The sequence below is a fragment of the Blennius ocellaris genome, assembly GCF_963422515.1.
Source record: "Blennius ocellaris genome assembly, chromosome: 5".
Classification (NCBI taxonomy): Eukaryota; Metazoa; Chordata; class Actinopteri; order Blenniiformes; family Blenniidae; genus Blennius; species Blennius ocellaris.
Window position 1 is genome coordinate 10243985 of NC_137654.1, and position 25207 is coordinate 10269191.

The window sequence follows — 25207 nt, forward strand, 5'->3', positions numbered from 1 at the left end:
GAACAGATATACTTTGATATTACGGGTCAGAATGGAGTGATTTGTTACAGCGAGAAGACGTTTTGCAGTGCACTGACAGCAGACAGCTGTGGGAGATGAGTGCCGTCTGACACCAGTGGGAAATGTCACAGCTAATACATATCACATGTGGAGGGATTCACACTGGAGGCCTTGTTTCCTACAAGAGTGGGGTTTTTTTTTTTTGGGGGGGGGGGGGGGGGGGGGGCATACGTGAGCTCACTCGCTACAAAATTCCACATGTGTGCATCATATGCTTGGTACATGTGCACATTTCTTAACCTGGATGATTTGTGGTTATTTGAAACACGAGCAGTTTCGGCCGTAAATCATCAGAAACACATGTACAAAAAGGTTGGAGCGGCTGAGTCATTTGTCAGGGAAATAAAAAGCAAATTATGCAGCATGTGCAACGAAAAGGTTCTAATGTGGGTAATTTGCTTTAATCTTTCATACATGTTTGCTTAAATCCCCAGGTGTCAAACACGTTTTAGTTCAGGACCCGCAAACAACAGCCCAATTTCATTTTGAGTGTGCCGGACTGGTAAAGTAGTGCCATAATAACATATAAATTTAAACTTTAAAGGGTTTCTTTGTTGTGGCGCAGAATATAGGTGATTAAAATATATGTTTGCATAACAAAGCAATTATGACTGAAAATTACAACAATCTCAACATAAATCCATTTTTTTTTTTTTTTATGAAATATTCCCAAAAACTTTTCCTATACCTGTTGTATTATGCGTGTTCTTACAAGCTCACACTGACAGCATGGCTCTGAGCAACGAAGTGGTGAGCTTTCATGGCAATATCTCAGCTTTGGTCTCAGCGTTGTGTCCGCTACTCCGAAGAAATGTGTTTTTTTAAAAAGATCGGTGGCTCTTGTAGGCCACTTTTGGCCCTTGGGCCTGATGTTTGACTCCCTTGGTAAAGTGATAAACCCTGTGTTTAAGCAAACGATGCAGAGTGCAATTTGTAGCATGCCGAGTGTCCGGTAGAAAGATAGTGTGCAGTGAACTGTGAAACAAGAGCCCAATATAATATCGGCAGAACAGCGTTGCAACAGCTGGAGTGATTCCACATTCAGACATATTCCACAAGATCCAAAGCTCAGGTATTCCATCGACTCACCCCACCTTGTTCAATTAATGCTGTCTTTCAAACGCCGGCTTACAGCTCAGCCTATAAGAGGGAGTCCTTCAGAAAATATCTTAGCTGAAGCGACGACAGACCGTTAAAAATGTTTCATCCATCACAGAACTCAAATCCAAAAGATCAGTGACGAAGTGTAGCCCGGAGCAGCATTAGGTGTTCACCTTGAACACCTAATGTGGGTGTTCCTAATGTGGGTGTTCACCCCCCCGTGAAGCACACTGCTGCAGGAGTTTATGAGCAATCACTGATAGTGGGGTTGTTGCAGCAGAAGAGGCAGAAATATATAATAAGTTTAATGGGTCAAGCGCCAAGAAGACTTAATCCCGCATCCTCCACGAGTCGGATGCAAAGTGTGAAAGTCGGCACAAGAACTGCTCTCCAGAAAAATACAAAGTCTTTAAGAGACTAAAATTACATTTTTACAGCGTAACCCTGAACAATGACCTTCAAGGGATTGAAGCCAAAATCTATTTACAGTAAATGAAGCAATATGCTCAAGTCTCAAGAGCAAACTCTGTCACACACACACACACACACGCACACACACACACACACACACACATACCACACACGCAGTGTGTGCCTGACACCAACCCCTAATTACGGCGTTACACAGTGTACCAGGGTGCATGAAACTCGGATGGAAAAACAAGCTGAACTGAATGAGAGCTGAGCCGATAGGCAGACACACACCCGCCAGCCCGCGGGCTTATTATGTGGAAACCTTTGACATTTTTCATGCAACTTTTCTGTTTTTTCTACGCTCGTCACACTGTGTGAGCACAGAAACTAAACTTAAATCCTGTTCAAATATCCAAATTACAGAGCCGTGCAATCAGGAAACACACAGTTACTTTTCTTTTCCCTCTCTGAAAAAAAAAAACAAACCCCAAAACAAAACAACAAAACTCTAAATTGTTCAAATTATCCCCAATTCCTCACCCTATTCCTTCCTTCTTCTCTTTCTTTTTCTTTCTCTCTCTTTCTCATTATGGAAATGAGCGAGCCAGCGGATGTGCAAGGTTGTCTGAATACTAAGCACACTGTATTTGTTCTCCCGGGCGCCACAATCTCTGAGGTGTGCGGCTAAGAAAACCGAGAGCGATGTAATGCAACGATAAATGAAACGCGCAGGAAGTAAACAGAATGTATGCACACAAAGGCGACCGTGAGGGGAAAAAATTAATTCTCCCGATTTCACCGCGGGCGCATCAAAACATCCAACAGACGGATGATGGATGGATAGAAAGTGGCTAGAATGCCGTCCACTTAGCTGCATAAATGATATCTTCCATATGTGCGAGGACAAGAGGGTTCACTGTGATGTAAACTATTTACGACAATGTGGGCTATAAAGAAACCTCCAAGCCTTTACACAGTAAAAAAAATAAATAAATAAATAAAACATTCCTTATTACTTTTACCAGTTTTGAATTCTGCAGCAAATGTGGTTTTTCACGATCGTGTTAAATCATTGAGATTGTTCAGGTCAATATCATTTTATTGAATTGTATACATACCTAATGTGCATCATTCATGTTACCATGCTTAATTAGAAACGGAATGCTTTCATTTTAAACTGAAACTGTAGCATAATTGTTATTAATCTAAATTATAAGATATTATATGATGCAATACAAAGGCATGAAGCTACAAAGTATCAAATAAATATATTTTGTAGCACAGCTGTTGATGGAGCTCAGGACATTCATCACTGTCAAACAAATGCTAAAAATCTCAGAGTGTCGCACATGAAATGAGCGTTTGTTTTGAGCCACGCTCATTCTGTTTGAATCATCACTTCTTTTTAAAGCTCAAAATGTGAATGAGATACGACCTTAAAACTATTGTTTGACATTACTTGTGTAAAATATGAAGCCGATCCAAAATGGTCGGTGCAAGAAGACGTTCCTAAATCTGCCGACTTGACATGAAATGACCCTCCTATCATCCAGTTATTACCTCATAGATATTTCACTGTGGTTTGTATTCGGCTGCGAGGATTTTTACAATGTGGCTAAAACCTAAAGCAACATCTAAAGCTTTCTGGGAGTGTTTTATGTTGTTCTCACTCTTGCCTTGGACGAGACGCTGGTGGCTTTAAGTCTCTGCTCACATCAGCAAACCGCAGAACAGCCGAGGACAAATCCAGCAGTTCCCACTTCAGCATTTCCACAGCTTACATGTAGGAATACATGTGAAAAGCACAAACGCGGTTGTAGACCTTGAAAAGAGTAAACAGTGTTGTTGCTCTCTGCCGTGCCTCAGGCTGTCTCTTTGTCACACTGTGTTTACTACATGCATTATCTGGATCTCAATGAGCTTCTCTACGGTGAAAGAAGGTGACAAGAAAGAAACGTTCAAGTAAAAGTGATTTACAGTCTTTTGCTTTTTGTTTCTCTCTTTGTCTCAATATTTTCTGCCCCGTCTCGCTCGCCGCTGTCATAAATCTTATTAAAGCCCAGTGAGAGGGCAGCGATCAGCACACCTCTCAAACACACCGAGCTGGAGCGTGGTGTGTGTGTGTGTGTGTGTGTGTGTGTGTGTGTGTGTGTGTGTGTGTGTGTGTGTGTGTGTGTGTGTGTGTGTGTGTGTGTGTGTGTGTGTGTGTGTGTGCGTTGTGACCAAAAAATTGTAACTGGTGTCACTGACATGCTGCTGAGGCCATGTAGTAGAGTGTTGTAATTGTGCCCAATGGAGCAGAACGCACACACACACACACACACACACACACACACACACACACATAGAGGAGAAACACTTATTGCTGCGCTGTCAGAGGTGACATATGTACTTCATTACTATCGTTAAGTGAAGTACAGGTACCTAAAAAACATATTTAAGTAGATATTCATTTTCTTCTATCTCTTTCTGTACTTTCTATTCATAGTCCTCTACAAACTGGCTCATTACTTAGTTAGATAGTTTATCGTCATTGTACAGGTATGACTAAATTAAAAGACAACTCTTGTGGTGGACAGTACACAATACATTGTTGAAAGTTTCCTTCAGTTTGAAAATATTTTTATTGCATGTACTTGCTTTCAGATGATTATTTAGTCTTTGCACCAAAACAAAAGAAATTATTTGGATGATCTAAATGTCTGTTTCATTTTAACCACAAATTCAAGAGGAATTGTTTTGTTTTGGGTTTTTTTTTTTTAAACTGCGATTTAGTTTCTGACTTAAGTTAAACCATGATCTGTGTGATTGTCAATGATTAAGCCGCTCTATAGCTTGCATTACAATGATAGTGACAATGTACATATAAGTGCATATATGTATGTATGGATGAGAAAAAAAGCTTAAGTAAGTGTATGACTACATTAATAATTGACTTGTACTTTTTTCCTAACATTGACAGATGGAGAAAACATATGAGCAGTAAATAATAGATCAGCTGTTTTACTTGGATGGGGCATCAAAAAAATGAGCGTAAATGTGGTGTGTGCTGCCTGTGATGCCTGACTCCTCTGCAGTAGATATACAGTAAGCAGGTGAACTGTGACTATGCTGCTATGCAAAGTGCACGTTTAACGCAATAAGGCACTATCACAACGCGGTTTTGTTCAAAAGCAGGTTTACACGAGAAGCCACTTTTTTTTTTTGCCTGTAATCAACAACCTGACAGTGGAACTTGTTGATTAGACTCCCTCAGCGTGGTTATTTTCTGACATTGCCAGCCAACAATTAAATTAACGACTGCTCATCGTGGCTGTAAAGACGAAGGATGGTTGAGCCCCTCAATTTGAAAAAAACTTGTTCCGGTGTTAATGAGACAGAACGATCAGAGCGACCTTTCACCGCTGCTGCTCAAACGGCCACCGCTGGCGTCAACATGCCAAGAACATAGGGCGCTCATTTAAAGTGACATTAGCCCATTGTGTATGGTAATTACTCACAATATATGACAAAGAGCCGGAGGAGGGTATTGGCTTTCAAACCCCCCTCCGCCCACAACGCCATGCTGAGCGATAAGGGCTTCGATAAGCAGCTCGAAACTATTAATTAGCTTGCATGGATTCAAGCATTCAATGAGGTTTTGTTTATGGTACTAATGTCATTCATTCAATGTCATTTCTGAGAATCAGCATAATGGAAGTCTCCTCTATATTTCATTGAGTTTTTTTTTTTTTTTTTCTTCATTGCTTGTGTTGTGAGAAATAAGGAATCTGTGAATCTATGTCAATCACTGAGCAAAATAAAGAGTGGGATGCTTTCATCAGCTAAAACCTCTATGAATCAGTGAAGTATGCTTAAAAGAAGTTGGAGAATTAACAAGGAAACATTTTTTTTTTTTCCGGGCCTTAGGAAATGAGAGAGAAAAGAAAAACAGGGTGAGGTTAAAGTTTTAGAAGTCCTGTGAAAGAGAGGGCAGTCATTAAAATGTAACATGAAAGATCAGAACAGTCAAGTCTGTTCAAACAGAAAAAAAAGCTGAATTAATAAATAAGAGGAACATGACAAATGAAGGTTAAGCATAAAATAATTGCTTTTTTTTATCAACTTGTGAAAAATTAACGAGTATGTTGAATATAAAAACTTTACACATTAAAATAGATATGCATATGAATTTACAAAATTAGCATTAAAGAAGTAGAAAAAAGTTTGGCAAGGTTGCTACAGCAAATACAATACATTGTATTTGTTCTGAATCAATACATCATTAAATAAGTCTATACAAGCCTGTTTAGTCTTGTCATAAAGGTTTGCACCACAAGGTGGTGTTTTGAGTCATTGCAAGAACCCGCAGGAGGAAAAGTTTTTACTTTTAAATGTTTTCAAGATAGAACTGTAGGGCGGTCCGAATAGCAATCTCTGTGCTATGGATATTCAGACCCAATTAATGACAAATATCAGGTGTGGTTCCAGAGTCATGACTCCCAGTCCATATTCTCCTGGCACTTGGTTATTTTATAGTTGAGAGTCACCGTAATAATAATCCTAATTCATTATCTGCTCATATGGAAGTCTCATGCATGTATGGTTTTCTTGACAAAAACAAACAGCACCCACTAGTGGCCCAACATGAAAACTACACCGTTTTCATGCTTTATCATTTTATATTGTGGACGTTGTTTTTGAAAACACTGCCATGTCAACACAAAACTTTTCAGAAACAAAAACGATGCATTTTCACTTGAAACGTTGCCTTGTAAATAGGGCCGTAAACCTTGACAGCCATGTAAAGTACCGACTTATTATAAGGTGACTCAATGCTGCCACCCAATGTACAACAGATGCATCATTTAAATGTTCTGTATTTATGTTTTAAAATTGGGTGAATTAATTTAATAGGTGACGTAAAAAGACTCAATATAGCATCTCAAATGTTTGTCTTTCACTGGCAAGCATTTGCGTAATGTTAATAATGTTTTTACAGTGTGAGGCCATCCTCAACGGATGCATTGCTTTCTTAATGGATTTCGAAGATTCATGGGGCAGCAACATGAAGCTGAGTTCAAGCTGATGTGTGATTTTCAATATTACTGATTGGAGGTCACACCTGTAAATCAGCCCCCGCCACCGCGGCCAAGGCCGACAGCTTCCAGATCCCAGCCACAGACAGTGTTCTGTCCGTCCACATCAAAGAGCCGGCTGATCCTTACAAAGCCTGGGTGCCCTGAATAACCTGCGTCAACAAAACAAGACAGGTTTCCTTCTACAGCTGGGGAACATATCAAAGAAATCCTGCACCGTTAACTGTGTCAACAATTACCCGATGTCATAGGGAATCAAAGGTAAATAGTGCTGCACTTTACTGCTCCAGCCCACTCACTTTTTTCTACTGTGCACTCCAGCTAATATTTTTGTTTTTCTCTCTTTGGACGGTTGCTTTGAGCCCACCTCGGTGGATCGATACCGGCGGAGGTGAGGCGAGGCGAGCCTGAGTGGGAACGCTGTCACTGATGAATGACTGGATGTGGAGGGTTAACGATATTTGGCTAATTCCCCTGCCCGTTACCTTTGTTTGTGTTTAAAAAACAAAGCACATGACACGCGGGCGTCTCAGACGCTAACGTAAGCACCTGCTGAGTCCACAGACATAAATCCAGACGGGCCAAGGTGAGGAGACTTAGTTCAGTTGTGCAATTTAAGAGCTGTGTGTGCTTTCAAAGGGCAACAAACTTTCGGCTGATAAAGTCAAGGCTGCCCCCGCCTGCCTCCACAATGGTGCGCTAACAGGCTGCGCTCTGTTAAAACCGGACCAACAGGACGGGTCTTCTGTGAAATCATAATCCTGGAGAGGCAACTTTACAGTGCACCTTTGATATCTTGATGTGAGATGTTCTCAGGCAGCGGCCCCCACCCCGACTAAAAGATGAGGAAGATATTTTGCCTCTGTTGTGCGAAATCTATGATGTGAGAAGATTTAATTAAGATAGGCCGAGGAGTGATAATTAATTATGCCCCTCTCTGAGTCAGGCTTACTGTCAAGAACACGGGGAAAAGGCTGTGGCAGAATAAATTATGGTGACATTGTGTTCGTCTGTGTATGTGTGCGTGTACATGTTTCCTGCCCCTCCCTCCTTCTGCGATCTGAAGGGGGTAAAAGGTGTCTCCCGCTCGGTTACCGTGGTCTCCCAGAGCTAACTTATGAGTACTGTCGGTTCTTTGAGAACACTACCTAGAGCTGACACTACCCAGAAGTGAGTAATGTCAGTTCTGGGTAGTGTTCTCAAAGTGTAAGCGAGCCCGCTGGCACTTTCTTCCAGGCTTCCCCACCGTCTGAGATCAAATCACATTTCGGTCCATGAGTTTATTTTGACTGTCAGTGAGGAGCGTCCTCTAGAGAGAGCTGTCAGTGACAAATGTGAAATTGAAAGATTCACGGCAAAGTGAGCTCTTGCCAGGCAGGTGTTGCCGGAGATGGCTCAGGCCACGGGAGACCCCTGAACTGTCGGAGAAGCCGCTCTGCGATGACACACACGCCATGCAATTATGTGTGCTTGTTGTTTAGAACAGGAATGGTCACACCTCCAGGGAGCCATATTGAGGCATGTGTAGACCTTAAGATCCAATTATAGGTGGAAAGTGACTTAGGCCCTGTTCACACAATGTTTCCAGTGAAAACGTATCATTTGTATATTTCCCTTTCAGAAAAGTGTTGCATTTACCATGAGGTGGCGCTGTTGGTTGTTTTTCTAATTAAACCATACACACACAAACATTATTATTATTATTGCGATACACGCACATGTGCAGAAGAAATATTTTCTACAGCCGTGATGCACATGCACAGTGGAAACTTTACCCCTGAGTCGAAGAGTTATCAAAAAGTTCCACCCTGGGAGTCGTTTTCAAGGAGTTTCTCTGCATTCTCAGTGGCTTTGAGCACAGTTGTCATGGAAACGGACCCCAAAATGCAATACAAATTTAGCATTTTCACTTGGTATGGTTCTTAGGCATGTATTGACATTATGACAGAATAGAATAGAATAGAATAGAATAGAATAGAATAGAATAGAATAGACCTTGAGTCACAAGACAAAATTACAGGTGGGAAGCCACTGAGCTCAATAAACTGCTGTATAATTGGCAGACATCAATAACTGTTACCTTCCAAGGTAATCACTTGTCATTGTCACTTATTTACAACTTTCTTTTTATAGTCAAGGGTGTTTACTGTAACCACATATGCTATTCTATCGTCACACTAATCAATCATTACTGCTGACAACTTCATATTTACAGGGAACGAGAACATGATTGTACTGTATTAGAGTCCAGTGGTGTATGTTATACCTTGTGTGAGAACCAGTTTAGCGTGAGAAAAGCGTGCAGTCTCAGCAGGAGGTCTAATAATTAGTCAATGTGCTAATGAGTATAGAAATGCAATTTGAATTTACCCCTGCTATTGACAGCTTAACCATAAGACACTACAGGCAGCCAATGGATATGCAGTAAATATCAAATGCTAATACAGTACATTGTTTGTTTTCTATTCTCTTGATACAATCCAATGATGCTAGTTGGGATTAATTCTATTTTACACAGTTGGGAAAGAGAAGGGTGTTACTACAACAGGTATCTTGGCAGGTAGTTATTCATGATAGAAAGTGCCTCACTGGCAGTGTGACTATGCATACATTGGCACTGCAGCGTATTTTAGGACTCCCTTTCTGAGACCCTCGTTGGGATGCTATTGTTGCATCGGACACAGCACAAACACCTATGATTCACTGCAGTTGTGATGCTACATCTGTTCTGCACAGCGTGGCCGATCCATGTGATAACCGCAGAGTAAAAGTTCACACACACGGATGATGATATTGGAAAAAATAAATAAAGGTTGTTATGGAGGGGGAAAAAAAAAAAAAAAAAAAACAATCCGCTGTGTAGAGGCCAATAACATTCACTTTAACCAAGGATCATGTCTAATACTGCCTCCTTCCTGCATCCTCAGCCAGCGGACAAGCATTTTCTCTGTTTTCCCTGGATGACGACACTTACAGCTGGAAGCCAAGGGCCTCATTCATCCAGCGTTTCTCTCTGTCAGCCCCCGTTTGCAAAGTCCAATACTAATCCCCCAAGCTGCAAATTCTATGAGCTTTCCAGCTTCGGCCAAACGCGCAACAACTGTCTTATTATCGGGAGACGACAGGCAATAATGAGTGTGGCCCGAGCCAAGCAACTGCTGCTTTGAGCTTTCACAGAAAGAGCCTAATTAAAGGCTGCTTTGTGACTTTTGTCACTTTTTTGACTGGTGATTATAGGCCATTCACTGGGGAGGATTCGTCAGCTATTTGCGGGTGGTGCACACCATAAATACCATCTAAGAGCTTTGCTCGTATTGTGCCGAACCTGCAGTTTTTTGGGTTTTTTTTTTCTTTTCCTTCCACTGGCTCAGACAACTCCAAAGATTTTCTGGCTCCAATTTACGGGACAAATTCCTTTAGTTTTTGCAGAATCTCCCCGCACTAATAAGGACGTCTCATCAACGGCATTTCAGAGAAAGAAAGAAAAAAAGCAGAGTCCTAGCTATCTTGCCTGTGATTTCCTGTAATTAAGTGCTGGGGAGAAGTGTGTCCTTGGTGCTGGGGACGAGTTCAGCAGGGGAAGCCCTTTGATGGTCTGCAGCATCTTCAATATGGCCCCTCTACCGACACTAAAACCCAGATGAAAAGCAGTCCACTACCAGATTTGGACCAGCTCTAATTGTCTCACTAATCTCTCCAGCGTTAAATGACCCAGAGAAACTGGGTCCCACAGGGCAAGCTTACCCTGCTGATTGGAGACTTTATTATTTTTTTATTTTTGTTTTGCTTGGCATATTAAAACAGCATAGGGCGCTGATGGAGAGCCTACAGAACTATTGGAAATGTAATTAAGGGCTAGCAGCAGCTTTTAAACGGTTGAATAGCACAGAAACAAACTGTGCCCTTCAGACTGCAAAAACTTTAATACATGGGAAATGAGGGGGCTCGATCGATAAGAGGGGCGGTTATGTCTTTTGTGGAGGGGGGGGGGGGGTATTCAATGGAAGACTGAAATGGGCTGCTTCACTGCCTGCATGCCGCTTCTCATTTTCCCAGTGTACAGCCAAACTTTATGGCAATATTTGCTTCAGAAAATCGACAGATAAAAGTACCTCTCTGTAAGATATAATCATTTATCAAGTCAATTTTGTCTGTCTTTAAACCAAAAACAAATGGCTGCTAAAAAGAAAGAAAGAAAAAAAAACACCAGCTTGCGATGTAATCTGAAATGTTTGGCAATGAGGCACAAAAGCAGGAGGGATCCTCAGGTATTGAGCTTAGGCCGCTCCAATCAAGTATAATTATTTGTTGAGGCCAAACTGTCGCTATTTCATATTGACAGTGAACAGTCTATTATCCCGACTCTGCCAGACGATTGAATTCATCTGTAATTTGTCACATTTCTTTTACTTTTTCACTATTACCAACAGTTTTTGCACACACGCTGGCCTATGAGGCGAGTGATTAAGCAATTATCAGAAGAAAATTCAGCGAGAACACACTGTGGCCTTTAGTCCCTCACATCAGCTGGCCGCGGGATCATTAGAAACATTTTCTCCCTTCCTTCCCTCAAAACCACGGGCTGTGCAGCAAAGCAAACAAGCAGGATGACACGACACCTTCAGAAGTAGCAGGAGTCCGTCCCTGGCTATCTGTCAGCGCAGCGGAGGAGAAAAAAAAAAAAAACCTGCAAAGTCTATCAAACACTGTCTCAGCGCACTGCTTCTGATAAATATTCATGATAGCAGCTTGAAAACCAGCTGTTTCCCTCCAATTAAAGCTTGCCGAGATCTACTGTTTTGGAAATAAATTGTTGCTTTTTTAATTAACGGCTCATGTTACTGGGCCAGAAAACAACAGAAGCAACGTGGCACTCGTTGCAGAGATTTATGTGCCGGATTGAATGTAAGCATACGGATAACAAGGCGTTGTAATGGTGCTGCCCATGGCCTGTGAAAGCCGCAACAAGCTGAAAATAATGTTGAATACTCTGGGGGGGGCATTATCCTATTAGACCTTATCAGACTGCTGCTGAAACAGGTATTGAACATCAGCCCGGCCAGCCAAGCAGCGTGGATCAAATCAAGTCTCCGAAAGATCCATCTTACATGAAAGCAGGCCTGGCCACATGCCTGCCACACTGACAAACTGGAAAACAAACTGAAAAAGCACAGATACGGTTGCCCACTTCAAAGGCAGAAGATCTGCCGTCATTATTTGCAGGCACCCTCCCCAAGAAAGCCCAGCGGTCAGCAAAGGCGAGCGAAGAGAAACCACGGAGGACTTACCATCAGGAGGCTGGGCCGGTGTGAAGTGAGGTGGTTTGTCTGGAAGAGATAAAAGAGAAAGAGAGAGAAATGGGTTTTTAGTTTTGGGGAGATTCTGTGACTTCCCAGGGGTAAAGGCCAAGTAATTGAGTTGCTCCGAAACAAAAAAAAAAAGAAAGAAAGAGACACATTGTGTCTACGGGCTTTGGTTTTTCTATCTAACACATTGTAATGCAGCGACCGGGCCCTGCGGGATCCAGCTGAGCTAATCGACAGGAGTACATTTCAGCGACAGCGGTATCATCGCTGCGTTGTCATTCATTGCTTCTGTGACCGTCTGGTCCCAAACCAACCCGCGACACTTTTGCTATCATAAGAACTCAAAGGGATCAGGCCTTGCTTTCGGTTGACAAAAGTTGGAAACTTCATTCATCGTAGCAGGTGGCAGAAAGGTCATAAAAGAAACTCGGTGAAGTCTCACCCACCCAGACCCACAACCATCCAATCCTTTCCCCTCCGCGTATCAAACGTCATGCTGGTTTCCTGGTCAAAACCTGGCAGAGGATGACGCAATGCGTATTGGTTCATGAGAACCACAAAACAAGAGCTGTAGTGTCAACTAACACCCAGTGTGGAGTAACACCCAGGGGGACAATCTCATGTAACCTGAGTCCTCTGCAGCTTTGGTACCTTGATACTTGCATACGAGGACAAACACAGCTAAATTATATAAACTTGGAAATTACGTATATGTAATCTCGACTGACGTAAGATGTTTAACTTTAATTACAGGGATCACAAAGGTTATTTTTAACAATATAACACGAGCTAGGATCAAATATATGCCTGCTGCTCACATTTATTTTCATTGTTTAATCTCACGATTATTTTTCCAATTATGTGTTCAACTGTTGAGGCAGCAAAATTAGAAAATAGCAAAAAAGCAATTTCCACCAGCCTTTGGAGATTTCTCCAAATTCTGTATAGTCTCGTGCAAACTGTCTGAGATCCCAAAATGTGTGATTTCCCAACATTAGACGTCCAATTTTCACATCTGAGCCGCAGTAACCAGAAAAAGTTTGTTCGTCAAACAATGGGGCTATTCACATTTTTGCAGATTAATCTTCTGTGGATTGAATGGCTGATTAAACAACTGATCATTTATGTAGTGAGAAAACAACAAGGGGGATAATCAAGTGTACAGGCAGCACAGACATATGGCACCAACATCAAGTACCGTACGTAAGAAATGTAAACACGCGCCCAGCTTGCTGAAGAGCTCAATGAAACATGAGCTGAATTGTACATTTTCTTTTGTTTTGTAGATTCCTTTAATTTTCTACCAGATTGTATATATGTATTTATGCAGTTTCACAAAAAAAAAAAAAAAATAGACCGTTACCAACAAGTCTACTAAAAACATGAAGGGAGAATTCTATTTTATTGAATGAAAACAACAGCCGTTGTTGACTTGAATTTATACTTTTGAAGAATGATACAGGAAGTCAGTCATTCCAATTCTCAAGTGAAATATATGTCCTTGTGAGAGTTAAAACTTTTTAATTTGCAACATAAATCTGAGCTACACTTCAACTCCATGGCCCCAAATGACACAGCTGGATACCAGGAATGGATTCCTTGGTAAGAAACAGCTGGTTTGTAAATGACACGATGAGCAAAGATGAGCTGGTTTTGGACTGTAAGGAATAATAACCAAAAAAAAATGCTGTGTATTCTGACATACCCCCAAAAGTAAGACGGATAGCAACATTATGAAACCATCGTACTTCATCCTGGTGTGAAAGCTATGAATATGTTACCACATCAGATTTTGACATCATTGTACTGTATGTGTATGCGTGTGTGTGGTAGGCTGGTGCCACCATAAATCCACTGTAGTGATTTATTCCTTTACTGCGAAGTGACAGTTGTTTACATTAAAAGATATATGACACCTCTCTAAAAGTGCAGCCTGAAGGTTATTGTCCTCTGATGCCAAGTTGCAATATTGGTTATGTAAAAAAACTACTCACTTTTCTTTTTTTTTTAATCACCCTGAATATTATTCAAGTACAAATATTAACTCACATCAGCTTATTTGTTCCTGTAACTGGCAACCAAAAGCAAGCCAACCTTACCTTTGAGTCAGTAAATCGTAGTGCTGCTGAGGCGCTACAAATCCCTGTGAGGTCAAAGTGGCATTTAAAGTTTAGCCAACAAACTCAACTCTAACCACTCTACAAAGTGGATGAGCTTAACAAAAGAGATCCCCTTCAACTTGAAGTGGATTAAGTGTCGTGACAAAGCCAAGTCCGCTACACATTTATTCAACCGGCCATGATGGAGTTAAAACTTGTTTGAGATGTCATGTTGATGACGCTGGTATAAGTTTACACGTAAACATCTGGCTTTATGTTTTCACCATGGGAAGGTATTAACGAATAATATAGCATCATGAGCTGTACATGCTCAGAGTGAACTGCTCACTTGCATCTTAAGGGATCTTAAGGCCACCTCAGAATATGATAGTGAAATACGCCGTCATTTGAAAATGACAACACTCACATGTGGGAAAGTTTGGCTTCACTCTCTGAGAAGTTGGAGGAAGCAAAGTCCTCTTGTTTATCTCCACTTATACTGTCTGACCATGACACGCCGGTCACAGTGTACTCGGGCTGGAGTGCCGAGCACAACCCCACCAAACCACCATCTGCACTCCGGCAGTCAACTCGAGCTGTCTGACTCACTAAAGCAAAGCCCCAGTGAGTTGTCAGAGCTGCCTGCACTGAACAAACACGGCACCGCACACACGTTCTGAAATCCTTGTGCAACCGCCCAGCCATCCCTCCGATGTCTCTGCACTGCAAGGGATAATGAGGAAGATAAAACACATCACATCAATTACCCGCCAACACATTTTTTATGGAACCCCCCCCCCCCCACACACATCAAACCGCAGCGCTGAAGCCTTTCTCAGGCCTTCCCGATACCCGACGGCATCCTGAGACACAGCAGAGTTTTAAATTTAGGCTCACTTAAAATTGCTTGTCAACAGCTGGGGCTTTGGGGGAAGAAGGAGGAAAGTGCATGTGTATGAGTGTCTGTGTCTGTGTGTGTATGTGTGTGAGAGAGGAAAAATGAGGAGAGGGGAGAGCAGACGTGAGGCTGGTGATAGAGGTGAATAATGAAGTGTCTGCTGAAGCTGTTTCCCAGTCAGTCATGATGATAACTGATTTCCATCTGGGAGGGGAGCTCGGGAGGATGAGGAGGAGGTGGAGTTCAAGAAAACATATAAAAAGAGGGGAACAGAAATTGGCATGGAAGGAGTTCTGTTAACAGCGCAAAGGCGCACCGGCACAAGCTGTGCTTCCCTGAATCGCATTTGTAAGCATGTCTAAACACGCACAAACAAACACAGGACGCTGGAGCTGTCGCACAGGGTGAATCAGAGAGTACCTGACGGAGAGGCTGCAGCGTACAAAGTGAAGCGAATGTACCGGGCAAAGCGAAACGATTTCTTTGCATTTCCATAACGAAAGGACAAGATAAGGTCTCCCCATAAACATATCAGCCGGTTCCATCTCCTTTTGCACCCGGGAGAGCCTGTGTGCGTCCCTGAGTCTGTGTGAATGTCACAACACGACCATCATTCACCCTATATCTCCAGCCAATCAATATGTGTCCGACGGTGACATTTAGCCATGTGCAGGAGGAGGTGTGGGTCTGTATATATCTTTGTATGTGTGTCAGCCTCCCGCTTTCACCGTGGCTGATGTATAGTTGTGCCGGATGACGAAGGAGCGAGCGTTGGCAGGCGATGGAATTTGGCGGGATGGCGGCTGTGGGGGTTACAAACTGCGTGCGTATGTGTCAACATGCCTCACCCCATACGGTGACAACAAAAATTGCGAATCTGAGATTGTACGAGTCCTCCAACACCCCTCCTCCCATCCCATACGTGCACGCGCACACGCACGCACGCACGCACGCACGCACGCACGCACGCACGCACGCACACGCACACACACACACACACACACACACACACACACACACACACACACACACACACACACACACACAGAAAGACACAAATGTCACCACTACCAGCACTATCACTATCCCATCCAGCTGTCCTTGTGGCCACATGGCGAGGGCTCTTGGCAGCATAATAGAGCCCCTTTCAGCTCATCAATTTCTCCAGCGCACATTTCTTTTCACTCGGTCATGGGAGAGGTGAAGATTGGCCTGATTTAACTGAAGTTGTATCAAATATAATAGAATCTGTCTGGTTCAAAATTGATTCTGAAGCACCACGTGGTTACAAATGAACTGCTTCCCATCCCAGTTCACTACAACACCCACCAGAATTAGGAGGAACGGCTGACGTCGACTGCAGGAAGACACTAATGTACCTATACGTACTCTGACAAATACAAAGAGGAGCATGAGCTTGGTTATGAGGGCTTTGCCCGAGGAGGCATTCAGCCAGATAACAAGGTGACGTGGAACAATAACAAGCATGGCTAAAAGAACGAGGAGATCCTTTTTCTCTTCAGCCTGCATTTGGCAGCATTAGATTACTATTGTCCTTGTGCCTGTTGAAAGTTTTTCCCTTCCTCATTATGATATGCAAGTGATAATGAGGCACAAGTCATGCCTAAATAATGGCTCATATGAGAGTTTTGTAAAACAAATATCCTATTTAACACAGTTAAAACTGGCAAAGCACTCTAAAAGAAGCCACTGCCCACAAAATGGTGTTAAATAGTTGTGTCAACAAATGACGATGTGGGAGTACAAGACCATGTTTGATTGGCAGGGCGGAGAAAAGAGTAGCACAACGCACTCAGGTGACGGACGAATATCTATTTCAGTCACGGTGTGAGAAGATAACTGTTCGATCAGATAGTCGGGCATACCTGTTGTGAGGGGAGCTGAGTAACCAATCAATACTCTCTAAGCAATATTTGAGAAGTGTCCCTACAACTGAGTATCAAGTGTCAAAAGCTTCCATCGAGCGTGCAGAATGCGTTATGTTTGTGACATTCCCGCAGAGCTGCCTGTGATTACACAAAGCACAGATAGGATGAGAAGGTGGCGTATTTAAGTGGAGCACAACAACAAAAAGGCTCTGTTCGGCATGTGATTTTGCTTTTTTTGGTTATAGATTTAATGCGCCGTAACCCCAGTTTGAGTGCGTGTGGTGACGTTCGATACATTGTTTTTGCTGTGTATGTGTAGATTTGTCTTTTTTCAGATAATAGTTTGTTCCCAGTCCAAACGCATGTGTTTTAAGGTTAAGCGGCGACTTTAATTTGCCCATAGACATCATTACGATGACTGGACTGGATAGAAACACTAGCTTCATGTGAAATGTGTTCAGATTGTCACATAAAAACGTAGCTTTACGCTGTGTTAGGCTCCATAATAACATTAAAAGAAGTTTTTGAATTGAAATGCATCCAGTGCATCCAGGCTCTCGGTGAACTCTCAATCTGAATTGTATCATGCCGCTTCATAATGGTTCAGGGTTGTTTGTTAGATATACAGAAATACAAGGTTCAATCATATCACTGAATCTGTTTATACGTCTAAATAATTTGAAACTACCGCTTTGAAACTCTAATGTGAAACAGAAGCATTTCATTTTTCAAATGACAACAAAAACTCAAATTATTTACACACTCACTGACTCACAGCAGCACAGATGATCCTTTTCACTCTGACTACTCATACAAATGTTGTGTTATTGCTTAAAAATAAGCTGCAATTAAAGTTTAGGTTTTTCCATTATTAATAAACCTCTATGACAAAGTCATCTGCAGCTCACACATGAAATGAAAAACTGTGAGAGCGATCCATAGCGATCTCACATGTACCCTAATCCATCACTCTGCCCGAACTGTCAAAAGTACTTGAAAACAACACCCGGCACTCAGGTTAATTGAAGTTAAACTCAAGTAATTACCTCTCTCCTTGGAGCAGTTTGACACAATGGCCACCACAAACTAACCACAACAAATGAGTGTGTCTCCAGCTCCTAAGGGGTAGGAGGAAAGAGCTGGATGACGATAGCGGTCACAGGGGGTTTTCCACGGCAAAACATACTTTTTCATCCCTCAAAAGCATTTAATCGCCATTTAATACTTCATCGCACAGTTCAAAGTAAATGCCAAGGCTATGAAGAGGAGACGTGAAGCCTGCAGACACAGAGTCGAGAGAAAGTGTCAGCGGTGACTTTAACTATCCTCATATCGCTACTTCAAGTGCAGATTAGGCAGTTCTGGGAGGTGAGAGGAGCTGAGGTGGGACTATTCATTTCAGCAAGATTATTAAATGCAAAGACAAGTTAATGTTTGCAATGTCAAATAGCAGGTTAATACTTAAAGGATGAACCAGTTCCTTGGCTTGGTTTTCTATCCAAGGTGAAATGAGAGGAACACAGCGGAGAGCAGTGAGTGAAGTTGTGTGCTTTGCAGAGACCAACGTACAGTTATTGAGGAAGAGGAGCACGGCGAATCCCAGTGTCGACGTGGCCAGCAGGATCAGACAGATGTTGCATGGGATCATGAAGTAGCGCACCACCAGGGACACTTTATGCTGGTACCTGCGGTCCCGGTCGGGCGGCGGCGGCGAGGGATAGTGGCACCCACTCATGCTCCACTCCAGCGACCCCCTCCCCTCCAGGCCGGAGGAGATGACGGGGCGAGGAGCGCGCCGAGGGGTGCCCAAAGACCCGTTGGAAAAAATGATGGCGGTGGCGGTAGAGCACGGACAAGGGAGTAAAAGAAAAACTGGATTTGAGACGAGAGACGAGTGATGGTCGTTGTTTCAGCTGCGGTTCCAGCCGTGCACCGTGGCACAGACCCGGTGACTGTTTCTGTCAGAAAATCGTGGCGGGAAGCGTTCAACGGTTTCCAAGCAACACATTTTTAGAGATAATAACATCCATTTGGAAGTGGAAAGGACTGACTGGCTGGAGGGGTGGGGGGGGGGGGGCAGTAATGTTGGACTCCTACAGCCCCCCACCTGTCCACACGACCTCCATCTCTGCTGAGCCCGCTGGGGAAAGACAAACTGATGGGATTTTAATGTGCGAGTGTGTTGTGAAGTGGTTTATACTTACAGTGGAAACGTGTGTGTGGCTTTAAGTGGGCGATGATAATGTGTCTGCGATGTGTGTTGGTGCGCTTTAGAAAATGTTTGTGTGTGACATGCAGCGATGAGCCAGAAACTGTGTGCGGTGGGACGTGGGTGTTTTCAGGGGCTGTCACATATCCACAAGGAAAAACTTCAACGGGAATAAATCCACAAAAAGGAATCCACTGTTCTCGTCCAGGTGACCCCGGCTGGCAATTAGTTGAAGGGGAAAGAGGTCTGGAGATGCAATCCCCCTCCTTCTCCTTCTCCTCCTCCTCCTCCTCCTCCTCCTCTTGTCAAAAGCCTTTTTACAAACCAAATCAAGGTCTGGTGCTCACCAAAAACATGTGTTTTCCTAAGAGGTGACGGCTGTGCTCTCTCTTTTATTTTCCCTGTGGCTTTTGGGCTGCCAGAGGTTAGGTGCCTGCCTGTCACCTCTTTAACTCAACACAACTTCTTTGTATCCATGAAACTGGCTCCTTCTTGGGCTTTCCTTTATGCATACAAGCCTGACGCCGTCACTTGTATCAGCTGTGGTGTGACCACGAGAAAGCAGCTAAACCATACGCGCTCTGGATCACGATTTGTTTCGAGTGCGTGCCTGCCACTCCTCGGTTCAATAGCCTTTATTCCAGCTTCATGAGGGGTAGAGGGTGGGGGTGGTCGAGTAGCTGCCCCCCCTCCGAAACCCGGGGAGCCAAAAGCAGGTCAGAAGAAGTGGCGAAGGAGGAGGAGGAGGGGAAGGGAAAGTTAGAGAGGAGAGCGATCGCGATCCACACTCGACCTGTCAGTCCACAGCTGTCTTCTGCCTTTAAGCAGCTGCAGATGAGCAGCAAAATACGATGGCACGCTGAATGAAAAAAACAAAACAATTCACTGACAAAAGAGAAGAAAAGCCTCTGTGTGATCACAAATCAACCAGAATGCTCGAGGCAAAGATTTGTCAGGTTGTATTCCCTTGTGTCAGCAGCTCCGCAAAGAGAATCCCAACCAGGATGAGGGAAACAGCCTCTCATTTCATCCTGACCCTTGTCACAAGGAGGGCAATTTAGCTTCTCCAGTATTGCCTCTAAGGAGAGAACTTGTCAGTTTTATTTCTCCTGTTCTCTGGTGTTGCCATCCTTCCCCAAGCATCCAGGTCCTTCTTTTTCCCCAGGATGTCTCAGTCCGGAGGCGCTCTCCGTGTCCTGGCCACGAGGATCCACTCCCGCGCCGCGTAGCATCCAGTATTCACCGGCAGCCAAAACAACAAATTAGGCTCCGCGCATTCATGGAGCACGTAATCCCCGGGCAGCAGGTAGCGGTCCCAGTGTCAGCGCACTCAGTCAGCCAGCTGAAGCAGGGAGGAGTGAGTCAATGAGGGAAGTCAGCGGACAGACAGAGCGAGAGAGCGAGAGAGCGAGAGAGAGAGAGAGAGGAGGGTAGTAAACCGGAGGGAGGAGGAGAAGCAGCTCCTGTCACTTCGGTCCACCTTTTTGGTTTATTTCTCTCCTATAGAGAGAACGGCAGCGACATGTCGCTGGTTTCTCAAACACTCTGCTTCTCCTGAGCGCTGCTCCCTCAGTCCTCAGCCAGAACGGATGAGCGCGTAATGAGAGAGCAAGAGAGAGAGTGAGAGAGAGAGAGAGAGAGAGAGAGAGAGAGAGAGAGAGAGAGAGAGAGAGAGAGAGAGAGAGAGAGAGAGAGAGAGAGAGAGAGAGAGAGATTTGGGGGGGGGGGAGTGGATGAGGGGCAGTCTTTAACAAAGGCAGTGGGGGAGAAGGAGGGGTGGGAGTTGGGTGAGGGAACAAGGAAAGAAAGGGGGAGGGAGAAAAAAAAAAGGAAACTGAGCGAGAATAAAGGCTTTGGGGAATAGTACTCCAGTCCTGTCAAAGCGGGGAGTGGGGCAGCAACAGTGCAGCAGCAAAACAAAAGAGGGCCACAGTCTTGGGAGATGTCAACCAACTCCTCCATTTGTTTATAGCCTAATCAAAAGAAAGTCTCTTCTACAAGAGCTGGAGAATTTCCACAAAGATTTAATGAGGCAAACTGAGAGGGGGAAGAAATAGGCCTGCGGGAGGGAGGGAGGGAGACGTAGCAAAACTTAAACACATTAAAGTCAATCACGTATTAGGACCCGCCAAACAGCCTAACCCACTTGTTTGTGACCGATATGCGCAACCAGCGCAGAAATGAGCCTGAGAAACTCCACATCCGCTCCACACTGAAAAGCCAATATTCAATTAATTAATCTTATTTAGGTCTTTGTCTTTTCTTTTTTTTTTTTCTCTCCGCTGGCTCACTCGCATGACAAATAGAAGCAGGTTTCTCCCCCCCGACCCGTGTTAAATAGTACTACAAACTGAATATTCAGCTCTGACAAATGATACGAGCGAAACAACTTCAACAATGTAATTCCTGCTCTGTTTTTTCCCTCTTTTATTTATTTTTTTTCTCAAACCAATGCATTATTGTGTTTCTAATGTGATAATGAGGTCAGAAAGGATGGCTGGGAATGCTGCGTTTTGGCGAGGCCCTGCATCGACATCTACTTTGAAGAAAACTCAACGGCAGCAGGCAGCAGATGCAAGGCGGGATCTACCATCAATTATTTATGGTTTCTTCTTCTTTTTTTTTTTTCACTCTCGCTATCTGCGTCTCCATCTATGCCTTTCACCCCCCACCCCCCCCCCCCCCCCCCCCCCCCATACCCACACATATGCACACACATTTAGTGTTGTGCACGTGCACTCACGACTGTGCATACAGCGGCTGCATCCACACAGGAATTGCATGAACACACACCCGACTGCTTCTTTTCTATCTGACAGAAAGCGAAACACAGCGAGATGGCTCCTTCTGTTCTTTTGTCTGTTGTCAGCCATGGAAACTTACACAACTCAGACACACATGACCAGGTACATGACGCAATGTGGACTCTGTTTATCCTCAAGTCATTTGTCATTTTTGAACACTCATTCCCAGGATGGAGCCGGAGTCTGCAGAGAACCCTGTAAAACCTCGGGGAGCCGGGCGTTCAGGCAGCCCGCTGAGGGTTAAAAGTTCACCCTCTATCCCTCCCGTCTATCAGCGGCACCACCCACCCAGAGGTCCCAGAGGTACGCAGGCCTCTCTGCTCATTCCAAACACGACACCCCAGACAGTCCACATCAGATCTCAAATTGCATAACAAAACCCTGATTGATGAAGTGCCTGAAAAGAAAAAAGGACACAGCTGCTTTCTCATTTTCACTTTTGTCTACAACTGTGTCTTCAACATCATGAATATCGCCGGTGGGGATTTAAAAACAGGACATAAAACAGTCTATATTGACAACATCACCCCCCCCCACCGAAGCTGTGATTGTGAATGGAATGGAAAACTCTCCCAGCAGAGGGCAGTAAGAAGGCATCTTAGCACTTTGCAGTGCTGATGCTGCTGCGACCCAAATAAAATCTTTCATTGACATCAAAGCTCAGCTGCTTTGATCCATTTTTAATGCCACAAGTATCACACAAGGTTAACATCTTCCTCTGAAGGCTTTGAAATGGCAATTTCCATTAAGGAGCCCTCGGAGCTGCACACTTGTTTGGTGCTGTGGCCGGAGTAAAAGTTGATATGTGTGCGTGTGTGAGTCATCTCATATGTAGAGGCTGAGAAATTTGTCATGTTCAATATCTGATGCAGTTATGCTTCAATTAATGTGTGTATGAGTGAGGGTGCGAGCGAGTGCAGCTGAGCACACACCCCGCTCTTCTTCTTGGCCAACGCTCATTTAATTGATCTCAGAGAAAACAGTTGTTACTTTTGCTGAATGACAATTTTTCCTACAAGTGCCTGAGCGATTATTAGGTTAGAAAAGTGAGTTTCTTAACAGCATCAAAGTGTGTGTGTGTGTGTGTGTGTGTGTGTGTGTGTGTGTGTGTGTGTGTGTGTGTGTGTGTGTGTGTGTGTGTGTGTGTGTGTGTGTGTGTGTGTGTGTGTGTGTGTGTGTGTGTGCGCGCGTGCGTGCGTGCGTGTGTGCGTGCGTGTGTGCGTGCGTGTGTGCGTGCGGGGGGCTAAATGTACTCTTTTTTTGCAATATAATTCCTATGCACGCTGCATTCCTTTTTTTATTCATTTCACAAAAATATAGGATCCAATAGTATAAAACTGTATCAATTGATTCAATAATGATCTTACAGGTTTATTATTGTAATAAACCTGTAAGATCTGGTGATCTTACAGGTTTGATGGTGATAAAATAGATTAACCAAGAGGAAAACCTGATGAAGCTGAAAGAGCCGTCTCTTCTTAGAACCGCTACAGATCACACATCTGAGCTTTCTCATTAACCACAAAATGCCAACTAACAATGTCTAATTAAACACTGAAGCACTGCACATGGAATAATGACAATAAGGTCGAGCGACATGGCAGTGGTTACTGCTCTCGCCTCACAGCGAGAAGGTCGCGGGTTGAAATACCAGCGGGGTGTGGAAAACACATGAGGTTAATTGGCGACACTAAAGTGCCCCGTGGTATGAATGTGTGTTTGCTCTGTGATGACTGGTGACCCGTCCAGGGTGCATCCTGCCCTCGCTCATAGACACGTGGAATGGGCTCCAGCACCCTGCGACCCTGAACAGGGTAAAGCGATATAGAAGATGGATGGATGGATGATGACATATGATAAAGAAAAGCACAGTACATTCCACTTTACTTGTACAAAAATAAAAAACATCATTTAATTTACATGATCGATTTGCTTCTCGAATACATGCTAAGATTTAACAAGTGAATGCCTATTATCTATGTGACATGAATAATTTTAAAGAATCTCCTTTACATCTATTCACCTCATCGCCTTCCAGATGCAGACTTCTGTTCTCTACAGCCTCCCACATTTCCTGATGATCGCCATAAACGCACATATGGCTTGTATATGTGCTTTTGAAGATGAGCTGGCACAACTCCAGTCACACTCACACTGAGGCACTCATTCCAACAAGTTATCAAAGATGGTATAGGTGACTAAGTACCCAGAGGGTGAACCTTTAACAAAACTCTACTTTTTGGCTCGGGACTGTTTAAATGAAGACAGAGTTATTCACTCTGCTCCATGACATTAAAAAGCTTAGTTTCCAGGCTCTTTGTCTGACTCCAGCTAAAATACTCCCGGAGTTCACCAGCACAGAACTATTCTGGATGATAAAATGAGTCTGAGTTTTTCAGCTGAATCTTTCATTGAGTAATGTGCCACGAGGGGGAAAAACATTGCGCGTAAAGATCTATTGCGAAATGCATCAACAACAGCTTTGTACGTTAGGGTGTGTATTAAAAAAAATCTCTACTGATGAATACAGCAGCATCCCATTAGAGTAGGATTCTTTCCATTTTTCAAAGCAGGAGCTATCAAAAGCGAAGCTGTTGCCTTCACTAATGGCATTAAAGATCATCCTTTCCTGCTGTCCATTGTAAATGAGCATTTTAATGATGTTGATGAAAAGAATAAAGTCTGTTAAAATTTTGAATGGATTTGGCAATTGCCCATACTAAAGCCTGCATACTGGCCCTCTCAACTATTCATGTGAGCCTCATTTCCCAGAAAATTTACTGTATTATTTGTCTTTCTGTTTTTAGATTGTTTTGGTGCGCGTGTATGTATAGATAGTAAGAAATCTGCTGCAGGGAGGCTTAACCCAGCCAATGGTGTCACAAAGCTCAGTCAGGCAGATTTTTTTTCCAGCGATGTATTTATTTGGCCCTGTCGCTGCGCGGAGCATCTGTGAGGCAACATTTCATATAAAAACCATCTAATTCCACTACAGACTGTGTACTCAACGCCACAAATTCTGCTTTCGGGGACATTAGGTCAACATTACAGGGCCGTGTTACACTCTTCGTGTGCATCGAGCCGTGCAGCTGGTGGAGGGAAGCCCAGACTCCTCACCCAGCGGGCTGCGGCAGGGAGACGCCAGCAGGTGGGCCGATTGTCTTGCTACGGCATTAACTCCAATCATCATAAGTCAGACGTCGCTGCGCCGTCCAGCAGGTTCCCAGGCTTCCCCGCCGTTAGGCCATTCAAGCTGAGCGAGCGAGCAAGGAGGCCGGGCCCTGACGCAGCTGCATGCGAATTAATCCCTGCTCCACTGGGACGTAAGAATAATAGAAACATTTAAAAA

At 43.7% G+C, this 25207-nt stretch overlaps 1 protein-coding gene across 1 annotated transcript in view; it reads right to left on the reverse strand.

The window, feature by feature from the left end:
• Positions 1 to 25207, reverse strand: part of agrn (agrin) — a 318771-nt gene that overhangs the window by 194219 nt on the left and 99345 nt on the right. Inside the window, exon 4 of the mRNA XM_080496608.1 lies at positions 11942 to 11980. Within this exon, the coding sequence (XP_080352734.1) occupies positions 11942 to 11980 (39 nt within the window). The remainder of the gene's footprint in view (positions 1 to 11941; positions 11981 to 25207) is intronic.